The 11,704-nt window shown below is 32.6% G+C and overlaps 1 protein-coding gene across 5 annotated transcripts in view; it reads right to left on the bottom strand.

The window, feature by feature from the left end:
- Window positions 1-2,155: 2,155 nt before the first annotated feature.
- LOC106108578 (G-protein coupled receptor Mth2-like) overlaps window positions 2,156-11,704 on the bottom strand; it is a 41,713-nt gene continuing 32,164 nt past the window's right edge. For 2 of the 5 annotated variants that reach the window (XM_013289795.1, XM_013289796.1), the window contains exons 2-9: window positions 8,292-8,475; window positions 7,095-7,286; window positions 5,421-5,499; window positions 5,164-5,336; window positions 4,635-4,803; window positions 3,995-4,192; window positions 3,419-3,701; window positions 2,559-2,646 (exon numbers count right to left, since the gene is read on the bottom strand). In XM_013289795.1, the coding sequence (XP_013145249.1) occupies window positions 3,539-3,701; window positions 3,995-4,192; window positions 4,635-4,803; window positions 5,164-5,336; window positions 5,421-5,499; window positions 7,095-7,286; window positions 8,292-8,475 (1,158 nt within the window). In that variant the 3' untranslated portion in view covers window positions 2,559-2,646; window positions 3,419-3,538. Of the gene's footprint in view, window positions 2,647-3,418; window positions 3,702-3,994; window positions 4,193-4,634; window positions 4,804-5,163; window positions 5,337-5,420; window positions 5,500-7,094; window positions 7,287-8,291; window positions 8,476-11,704 lie in introns of all 5 variants that reach the window. The other 3 variants (XM_013289797.1, XM_013289798.1, XM_013289799.1) reach the window with 3 other exon arrangements.

The raw sequence follows: 11,704 nt of genomic DNA, 5'->3' as shown, positions 1-11,704 counted from the left end.
CATTTATTTTATAATTAAATAACTACGAGTATAGAACATTTGAATTAAATAAATATGCACACGGCACTATAAAAAACTTAACAAAAACTCCAAATTCTGCTTCGCGATTTTGACAAGTTTTTATTCAACGCGTTATCAAAAGTTTCACTCGTCAACTGTTTTTATAACTTCGAGTTAATTAAATTTGTAATTAAGATAGAAATTTAAATCCGATTTGCTTTTAATCACCCAATGAGATAGCTAAGGTTTTGAGAGCAACTAAAAATGTAATAAACAAAAGATGGGAAGGCAGTTGTTCGAAGTAAAGCGGTTTTTATCGTTTTTTTTTTGTTTTCTGGAATTTCTTCGAAATTCACAGATTTAAATGTAAAATGTAATGAATCTTATGCCTTCGTTTAAAACTATTAATCAGGGTAATTATAGGTCTGCGAGACAAGCAATTAATATGATGTCATATTGCTTAAAATCGGATCTTCACTGTCATAACGTTTGAATCAAAATATAATGTCATCACTATCATTCCATTTGATTAAACAGAGATATAGATATGTTTTGATACAAAGTTTCGGCAGTGGAAATTTACGATGTCATACTAAAATTAAGGGCCAGAACAAATTAATGTTTTATTTCGGTTCGATGGATATTTAATGAAACTATTTCGCGATACACGCAATCGTTATTGTGTGTGATCAAGGAATCATTTTATTTTTATCAACTTGTTTTCGCTCGCGACTCCGTAGGCGTGAAATTAAAAAAAAACAAAAGTGAGTAGCCTATGTGTTCTTCCCGACTATCCTCTATGCGAAATTTCATCAAGATCCGTTCAGCCGTTTAGGCTACAAACTTTAACAAACATCCATTTATAATACTAGTAAGATTAGTAAAATATAAAAAAAAAACACAAATGAAAACGTTCTGACAGTTGAATATTGAATTGTCAGGCACTTGAGGGCTTAAGAGTTTGCCAATTATAAAAAAACTAGTTGTTCCCGAGCGACTTCATCCTCATAAAATTATGTTTAATTTTATTATTTACTTGTGTCAAATTATCAATTGCAAATGTCAAAATGACATAACATGATGTCAAACAGTTGGCAGCAACTTATGGTCTCTTTCCCACATTAGAGATTTTATCCAAAATATTTACCCCTACGTTTAATGGCGTGAAAATATATCGCCTAAAGCGTGACGTAAGTGTAGGGCTTTTTATTAAAAAAAGAATTATTCAAAAATATGCTCTGATTGCTGACATCTAAGAAATAAGTGTGTGTTTACGCTTTATAATAATAGTATAGATTTATTCAAATATCTCGAAAAGTTAATGTATATCTGAGAAAAAAACTGGACGGTAGATTATTAATAAAAGTAATAAATAAAATAAAATAGAAACAATAAATTTATGAATTCATTTATTAAAAGGTTTAATAATTATAAAATAAGTGTATGAGTTAAAATTTACGACTAATTACATTGAATACACGAAACTATTAAAACTTACGAAGTAATATAAAGAAGTCGAATAATATTTTTTTAATTATATTATATTTATAGACGATATATTACTGAAACGACTAGATTATTTTATTAACAATACTTATTGAAGTACAATAATAATGGTCCCATTATGCAGTGCAATAAATGCAAAACTTTATCAAAGTATATTTAAATCTGCTTAATTCTTTTAGCTGCTAAGATTAAATACAAACCAAGAGGTACAGATAGCTTTCTTAAAAACTATGAAGTCTTACTAAAAACAAAAAACATTCATAAAGAGATTCACTTGAAGCTAGCATACTTTAACACGATTCAAAATAGATTTGTCAGTAATCTCTAAACCGACTCAAGTTCAAATCAATGCTTGAACTGTTGAGCAGCTCAACTAAATTGACAGCGCACGGCTCAACGTAACGTACTAGGATTATAAGAGACGATGAGCCGTGACCTGTCTAGTGATTTGATAACTCTATGTAGTTATAAATTGACCTGAGCTGCAACCCGGTTCTTTGATCTGCTTCACATGTTAACAGTGAGTCGATCTGCAGGTCATCAATTACATTTACATACAGTTTGAGTATGTACAAATGTCATACATTTAAAATCGAAAAAATGCAATATTAAAAATGGCTCAATTTTACGTACTAAACATTTATAAGAATTTAAAAAATAGAAAAAGATAATTAAAAATAGAGATTCTAAGCTTTAATTAAGTTCGTGTTTTTTTAAGAATAATAGTCGAAATACAGGCTGTCCGAAAATAACGGGTCAAAGATTTACTACTTACTAAATATGTGTTGTTGATATAAAAAATTAGCTTTAAAATTTCATAGGACATTTTTAAATCTTATTTGTAAATAGTGTAAAAATCAATCTGATAATTTTCGGACAACCTGTATAATTATAGTTGTTAGTACAATTATTATAATAAAAAGACATTTTAGAATTCTAGATTATAGAGTACTTTTTGCTTTGGTTTGATCATCATATAGATTGTATTCAGTCGGTTTCTTCTCTTCTTACTTCTTGAACGTTCTTTTTGCTTCTTAACCGTTCTTCGCCGAACTCATTCTGAAGTCGTCGCGACTGAAAGTCGTTCGAGTAGAAGTTGTTTGAGTACGTGACATGGGTTCTCCACGGAGCTGCTTGTATCTAAAGAGAATTAAAATAATAAATAAAATAAAAATAGTAATAGAAATTAATTAAGTAAGAACGAAGAAGAACGTAAGAAACAGTGTTTGTATGTGTTAATTTAATTTGAAGAAATAAAGTAATTTGAGGTATAAAATTATAAAGCTGTAGTCTTTGCCAAACGAGAAAAAATCCCACAATTAGTAAAATTTCAAGTTTTTTATACATATTTTAAACAATAAAACCCATTCTATTAAATTAAAAATAATATGTACAACATACAGCGATTTATACGAGAAAATTGCAAAACCATTAATCCATTCAAACTAATCATTTTTATCATATTAAGTTTAATAATTTTAGAAAAACCATAAAACATATTTACATGTTCCGAGATTAGATCATAATATTTAAACACTATCAGTGAGTGCACTGTCGAAAACATTCATACTAACACGTTATTTTCAGAGAGAAAGTTAAAAACGTGATGTCCATGCCTTCAGCAGTGCAAAGGACCATCATTACCAATTATGTCTCAAGAGTAAAGTATTACGAGACGTAGAACCGAACATCATAACAATCTATGAGTGCCTACGTTCAGCATTGGACAACCTCAGGTTAAACATTACGTGTTAGAACGAAAGCCGAAAGCAGTCGTTAGAAACTCTTTCTATACACATAGGAAGTAAAAGTCACTAGCATGCGATATTGTTATTCCAATTCTTAAGCTTTTAATATTTATTAGATGTTACTATAAACCCAACCAGTGCATTGAAATATATTTGGTTGGTACCTCAACGTAAATCCATTTGCTGTTTTAATTCTTTTATATCGAGAACTTTCTGCTTAAAGGAACAGTCAAGATGTAGGAATAGTATAAATTCTTCTTAATTTATTTATATTTTAAGGTCTTTCATAGTTTTGTTGTTTTAACTTCTATTGTGTTATCATCAATAACTGTTTTTATTGTCTCCGTGCTACCCTTTTGAGGTTCTTTTAGGTATGTGATTCTTTTAGGTATGGTAGTTCTATAACTAAATTCTCTGCAGTCAGATCTTGAAAGTTTCCCCTTGGCCCTAATAATTATGAAAAAAATACATTTAACCTAAGACCTAAATTATTACAACGCTATGTAACTTGAAACTGTGCTTTGTACGCACAAATATCAACTAAAAGACGCTAATCACAAGAAATATGCGTTGAAAACTATATGATTTTGCATAAGAAATACTATAAGAATGCATTACGTGAAACTAAAACATGTATAACATATAATTAGATACTCGAAGCAGTAAGAAAATGAGTACACAGTAGTTACCGAAGATCAAAGCAGCGACACCTATATGAGAAAATAAAAATCATACATTACTCTGTGACAAACCTCTTCTTAATGAGGTGGAATATCTTCCGCTTACAGACGAAGATGAAGAAGACGGTGACTCCAATGAGCAGGTTGTAGGCATCGGTGAACATCCAGATGTATTCCGCATCAGGGTAGAGGGCGCTCACAACTTCCAAGATCCAGTTGATTCCCATTACGGTGAATAGTTTCAAATACAACAGCAACCTGGTACGGTATCAGATAATAATAGAATCAACGTGAAAACAAACTTTTTATAACGTCTTCATAACTGGGAAATTTAAAAAATTCCACTTGCATCACAAACGCTCGCTAGAATTAAAAATAGGCCAAGGTAAATTTTAGGCGATGGCTTATAAAAACATTCTTCTACGATGCTATTTCATGATGGTTATTTTTTAACTGCCTACATTCGTTAAATGGATGGATTAACTGTTACCTGTTTACAAAAATGAACAGCTGTTTAAAACTATAAGTAATTCTTAAACGTAAGTGTTTTATTCTTCTTTGATGGTTTTTTAAACTGTGGAAAGATGAGAGACCGAGAGAATAGATCGATGATATGCAGTTTAAACAACATTGGTTAGTCCATATTTAATTGCATTTTGACACTTTCATCAAAAAGCATATCAGGTAAATGTTTTCTCACCTTTGCTTGTCCTTCCTGTGCTGGTCGTGCATGGCACTCTCCTTGGACTTGAGCACTGCGGTCTGCTGCTTGATCTGTGCTATCTTCACCGCTGTCATCACGAAGAACACAATATTCGCCACGCACAGTATGAACATCGGACCGTACAAGTACAACAGTTTGCTTCTCCCTGAAGATTGTCAAAATTATTTTTATTAATATCTGTAAATATAAGTAAGTAGCCACTCCGTTGACGTGGAAAAAATGTTTAGTTCCAGACTATCCTCATTATCTGATCTATGCCAGATTTCGTCGAGATTCGTTCACGAGTATACAAATTCGAACATGATTAAGAATTGTTCTAAAAAGGAATATTTAGTTTTCGCACAAAATGTCGTTTTTGGTGTAATTATTTAATGTTTAATTTTTAAAACTACAGAATAAAATACAGCTGTTTTTGGCAATCAACGGAATAATGTGGATCTATCGACTGCCGACTAATTGGATGGATTTAAATTAGATAGAGTATGTTATACTATGCATTACGTACCGAATAAGAAGCAGCCCTGGTACCTCAGCAATGGTAGAAAGGGATGTGGCGGCAGGCCGGAGAATTCAAGAGACGCCAGTATTATTGTAAAAAGGGCTGGCACTCCGAACGCGTACATCGAATATATACAGAATCTCTTAGATACCTTACTCATTCCCATTCCGCTTTTACCACTGAAATCAGATTTATTTATTCTTCGATCATCGCGCATAGCGGATCTTAAAGTACATAAACAATATTTGCATAATGTACACTACCTGAAAGTCCACCAGATATCAAAGCTCATGACGTTAAGCCAGAAGAAGGCCGTTTGGAGGAAATAGTAAATGATGATCGCTGTAAAATAATAGACGAAACATTATTTATTTATATGACTGTATGTATAATGATCTTAAAAAAGGGAAAAACCTAAATGTAGACTATCGAAATTCCCAAACACGAATAGCTTATCGGTCCAATTTTATTATTTGTGGTCTATGAACGGAAATCAGAATTCAAAGCATTGGACAAATAATGTGTCATACTGATTGCCTTTTAATGTCAAGGACGCTTCTCGAATATTCTTTAACTAAGAAAGGGAGTGGCTGTGCCCCTTTGTGTCTGTTTTTACACAAAAGTTGGCTTATTTTTTATTACAACTAGATGTGATGAATATAACTTCACCTAACATTAGTAGCTGCAGAATAACTATAAACATTATCATTTACTAGCTGTTCTTGTGCAACTTCATCCGCATGAATTGTGAAAATTTCTTTTATTGTTTTTATTTGTCAAATTATTATTACAAATGTCAAAATGACATGACATGATGACAACCTTGCTTCCTTGACTTTGGCAGCAACTTATGGTCTCTTTCCCACATTAGGGTTTTTATCCAAAATATTTACCCCCTAAGTTTAATGCGTTAAAATATATAGCTTAAAGCGTGACGCAAGTGTAGGGCTTTTTTTTAAATAAGAATTATTCAAAAACATGCTGTAATTGCTGATATCTTAGACAACAAAGAAGTGTGTGTTTACGCTTTATTATAATAGTATAGATAGTATTTTATTATCTATGCTATGTTACGAGTTTGTTGAATACCCTCATTATAACCAAACGGAATAACTGTATCTGGCAACTTGTAATACTTTGTTTTTGAATTCATCTCAATATTTGCCCATAAACAATAGATAGTTTATGATTTCTTCCTCTTATAAAATCAGTATATAAAAAACGTTGTAAAAACTTATTAGGCTTTAAAACTTTATGATAATTTCAAAGTGGTTCAACATATGTTATTGTCGGTAAGAATTTTAATTGTCTCATATAAAGTATTGGCCTACATTTTGTTTTATTGGAGCACTACAGTGTTATGGATAATAGATATAAGCCGTTATATACATAACAATATTGATTTATGATACATGCAGCAAAAGTGGTTTAAGCACTTGACTTGTAATCTACAGGTCTAGAGTTCGAATCCAGTGTACCAATGTGATTTACGATTTTTCGATTTTTTATATATTCTTACGGTGAAAACATCGTGATGCCTGCACATATTGGCGAAGAAAGTCAAAGATGTGTGTGATGTCAACCAACCCGCACTTGGCCTGCGTGGCTGACTATGGCCTAGTCATCCTAATTTAGGGTAGGCTCCGAGCCCATCGGTGGGGATGTATAGTGAGCTGGTGATAGATAAGATATATATCTATAGAACTACAGTGGTTATGAATTTACTGTTGGACACGCAGTCGTAATCTCTCTTAGAGTGGATATAGTACGAGTAATTTACACCAAAGACTTTGTACCTAACCAGGTAATGACTCTTATGTCAGTAGGAGGCCTAAAAACAAAAGAGACATGATATGTTTTTATTACTAGTGATTGTTGCAGAATTAAATCGCTAGTTATTTTTTGCATTTGCATTGCATAAAAACAGTGTAACTTACTTAGTATGACACAGGTAACGGCGGAGATATTGTCGACGGTGAGCATTATTTGCATACTGGCCATGAACAAGAAGCCAAAGAAGAGGCAGAGGAGGTACGCCATTAGGACTCGGCCGTGCATGTTTCGCAACTCCGGCAGCCATGCGTACACAGCAACCGTCGCGATAATGAACACACAAGAGATCAGCATACCTGCAGGATTAAAAAGTTAAAAAAAAATGTTTAACAATGGAGTCAGATCGAAGAAAATGTGGATGGGTTGTGAATTTATGGCTTATAAAAATGGATGGAAGTGTAATAAATTCTGAGCCAACGCCTGGGAAAATGGCAGGCAAAATCCTTCATCTATTCATCAGAATAGAGAAATTAATCAACTTAAAAATGGAACTCATATAATACTTCCTTCTCCGTAAGATTTCTAATTATCGTAGTTAAAACGGTTCGAATTTATCAGATCTACTGATCACAAGATCGAATGTTAAAAAGTTATTCCTTGTTACAAATTTAGTCCAAAAGCATAGTGTAGAAGTGACGTCACAAAAGAGCAATATACAATTAGCCGAAACAATAAAAGCTAACGAAATCTAAGAATACAATATTGTTATATGACGTCATAGATAAAAGGGTTTGTTTCAATCAATCAATCAGTAAAAAATAATCTCAATGGTTGCCAATGAAACAGTTAAGAGAGGAAGTATTATTAACCAGAGTGATTGAAACGTTCTATTTCGTAATAAAATTATATCACTGAGTATGCATATAAAAGCAAAATAAAAGAAATAATATTTATTTGAAGTAATATCTGTCAAGACTGCAAAAGTATTTGGATCCTATGACCCTACATTTTTACAAAAGTATTTGAAAAATCAGATGTGACTTATTTGTTTTTCACATATAAAAATAATATGACGCTAAAGTACCAACACCATATGATCTTGGGCGTCGCCAGTTAATGATGTAGGCCAGGTCTTAGACTGCCTTTACACGTAAAATACGCGCTATCCGTGGAGTTGCGGAAACCAAAGCCCCTACCACTACTACTAGACCGCATTTAGGAGTTCGATTACCTAGAGGTTCACAGCTTCCTCTCTGCCCGTCACCACTTCTGGTGACGCCCATAATCAAGATAATAGTCAAATTGCAATTGCAATTATTCAAATCCATGATAGTTACAAAGTTATATGAGCAAATAATTACATGAGCTTCGAACTTCGAAATGATTAGACGGGGTCTCATCCGCGAAGCAAGCCAAGGCATCCAGCCGTGTTTTAGTATTGCCGTCACCATCTTCATAGAAGAAGGTATCGATGCAATATTTGTCAGGCGACAGCACCGTCCAGGGGGGAATGTTTGTGGTCAACTCAACAAATAACTTGCCATCCTGCAAAAATTTCATGTTTAATTGTTAATTACTTTTTTAATGTCCAATTAAATGTTTATGAGTCTGGGAATAAGAAAAACTGATAAGTAGTTTTTGAGTTAAAGATTTCCAGGGATTGTATCCTATTATTTCGAAGTAGTTTAGTAGTTTCGAAGGGATTCTATATTACTTTGTCTCTCTTAGCGATGTCCATGAAATAATGTATTTTAAGTGTAAGTAATTCTTAAAACAACTGAATTGCGCTACATTAATTCCTTGACGTCATTATGGAAAGGTAAAATTCAGAAATACACAAGGACATTGTTAAATACCCTCTCGCTACCATAATCCCTTTCACATACCTGTTTTTTTGTAGTTTTACTGATATTCCAAAAAATAACTACGAGTATAAATTGTAGTCGCAGGCTTTGTGTGTTAGTAATTGATTACGTAGTTATTTAATTTTAATTAGTTTTTTTGGTTAATTCATTACATGCACAAGTACAAATCTTTCCTCATTATAATAAGCATAAAAGTATAGAAAATTTCCTTCTGTTTATAAAATGGACGGGTAAAATAAGAGAAGATTCTAGAAGCTTGGCTTACTTACTCACTCTTTCGTTCACCTGAATAAACTTAAACGACTAAATTTAATCTGAAACGTCATTGACGAGGGAAAGTCGTGTGGTTACCCTGTCTTTGTTCTTTAATTAATGACACATTAAACGGATTTACAATTAACCCAATACTACTTAAGAGAACAACACAATTATAATAAAACTATCTTTCGTTCGAGACTCTGTCCACGTAGAATTTAAAAAAAAACAAAAGTGAGTAGCCTATGTGTTCTTCCAGACTATCCTCTACATCTATGCCAAATATCATCGAAATCTATTAAGCCGTTTAGGCTACAAACTCTTACAAACATCCATCCATCTAAACTTTCGCATTTATAGTATTACTATGAAGTATGATTAGATATTATCCTGTATAAAAAATAAAAAATGTCCGAAAAAAATAATAACCAAAGAAGGCCAAGGAGGCCAGGTACTTAACGATTAGGCGTTAAATGAGGAACTCAATGCCTTCGCAACCATGAATGCCATTGCTCAAAAACTCGAAAAAATGATAGTTTAAATAATATGACAATCCGTTTTCAAGCAGACTAATAGAAAATTAATCAAAATGGTAAAAATTTGAAAACTTTATTTAATTATCAATAGCAAATGTCAAAATGACATGACATGACAAACCTTGGCAATCTTGCTTCCTTGATGTTGGCAGCAGTTATGGTCTCTTTCCCATATTAGGGTTTTTATCCAAAGTCTTTACCCCTAAGTTTAATGGCGTGAAAATATATTGTCTAAAGCGTGACGCAAGTGTAGCGCTTTTTACAAAAAAAGTGTTATTCAAAAATATGCAGTAATTGCTGACATCTTAGGCAACAAAGAGGTGTGTGTTTACGCTTTATTATAATAGTATAGATAAAAAAGTAAAAATTGAATAACATATTAAATTTTTACTGAAAGATGAAAAGTAAGATGAAGGTAGAACTAAGTAAGAAATTTTTCAACTACAGCACTCTGCTTTTTTAATCGTAATAACAAGTACCAAATTCGTATCCATAGACAATAGAGGAAGGTGTATCGAGACCGTGCTTGAGTCCGCAATCTCTGACCGTTTTGAAGAGTTTAGAGTTAAAAAAAAAAGATCAGAATGATCTATGTCATGATAGAAGATAATGACCATGACTTTTAAAACGTGGTTAGGTAGGAAACGGTATTTCCTACTTAATTCCACTGTCCGTTAATTACACTCGTCACAATAAACATAAGTGTTTATACACAACTAGCTGTTCCCGTGCGGCTTCAACCGCATGGAATTGTAAAAACATATTTTATTGTTTACATTTGTCAAATTATCATTTACAAATGTCAAAATGACTTGACATGATGACAACCTTGACTGTCTTGCTTCCTTGATGTTGGCACTTATGGTCTCTTTCCCACATTAGGGTTTTTATACAAAAAATTTACCGCCTAAGTTTAATGGTGGTAAAATATGTAACATAAAGCGTGACGCAATCGTAGGGCTTTTTATTAAAAAAAGATTTATTCAAAAATATGCTGTAATTGCCGACATCTTAGGCTACAAAGAAGTGTGTGTTTACGCTTTATTATAATAGTATAGATACTAAGTATAGAGAAGTATAGATTGTGAATTATGTAGTACTGGTATAAACCGATGTAGTACGATATCATTTACCGTTACAGATATTTTTGAAATGCATTCAAAAGACTGGAGTAGGTCAAATTTATTTGAGGGATAAACAACAGTTCGTATACCTGAAACTGTTCCGTGTGATTCTAACAAAAATATTCTGTGCAGTTTTTTAGTACGTTGATGTATTCGATTATATTTTTAGAGTAAATTATTGTGTATATATGAAATATTGTTGATAAATGGTCAGAGGCCATGATGTCAATGTCTTTTTACAATAGCGTAAAAACATGAGATAGGGAAAATTTGTGTATTAAATTGATTAGAAACTTGCCAAAATAAAGGGATTTTTCTGCGAAGTTTTTCTGTAAACAGACTTTTCGAGATCGTCTTGGTTTGTTTGGTTTATCATTATTTACCTTGGTAATTTGAAGAGGAAAATCGGCTACTCTCAGCAAAAAAATCTAGTTTCTTTGAAATCGTAATCTATTGAAAGTATAATTAATTCTGTGGGAGTATTATTATTGTGACGCAAGACGTGTTTTTTCTTTTTAAATACCTGAAAGATTTTAAATTAAAATAGACTAGCTTTTGCCCGCGACTTGATCAAAATAAAAGTTAAACGTAGTATATGTGATCCTCCAGATCGTGTTTTATGTGGCTTTCTAAACATTCGCATATATCATACTAGTGAGATGATATAAGATTTGTTCGGAAAAACTAAAACATTTCAGACAAAATAAATAAAAAGTAACTCGCTAATGGAGCAGACAAACGTCTCACAATTTTTTTTGACATCATTGGTTACGCTTTTTAGTATGTCAGCAAACGGCATTACCGTTATATATTAGTTCAAGACTTGTTCTTTTAGAGCGGGCGCACACTTTTAACTAAACTGTTGTGCGATTGTCGATTGTTTTGCAGCCCATTCAATTTCACAACTAAAATCGACTAGTGTCCGCACCTCCATATAAACTTATAGGAATCGAAAAGCGACTAAACACTTGTGCGATAGTCAAAGGTGTACGCG

This window comes from Papilio polytes, unplaced genomic scaffold, assembly GCF_000836215.1.
Source record: "Papilio polytes unplaced genomic scaffold, Ppol_1.0 DF821511.1, whole genome shotgun sequence".
Classification (NCBI taxonomy): Eukaryota; Metazoa; Arthropoda; class Insecta; order Lepidoptera; family Papilionidae; genus Papilio; species Papilio polytes.
This window is presented reverse-complemented; position numbering and strand designations above follow the sequence as displayed.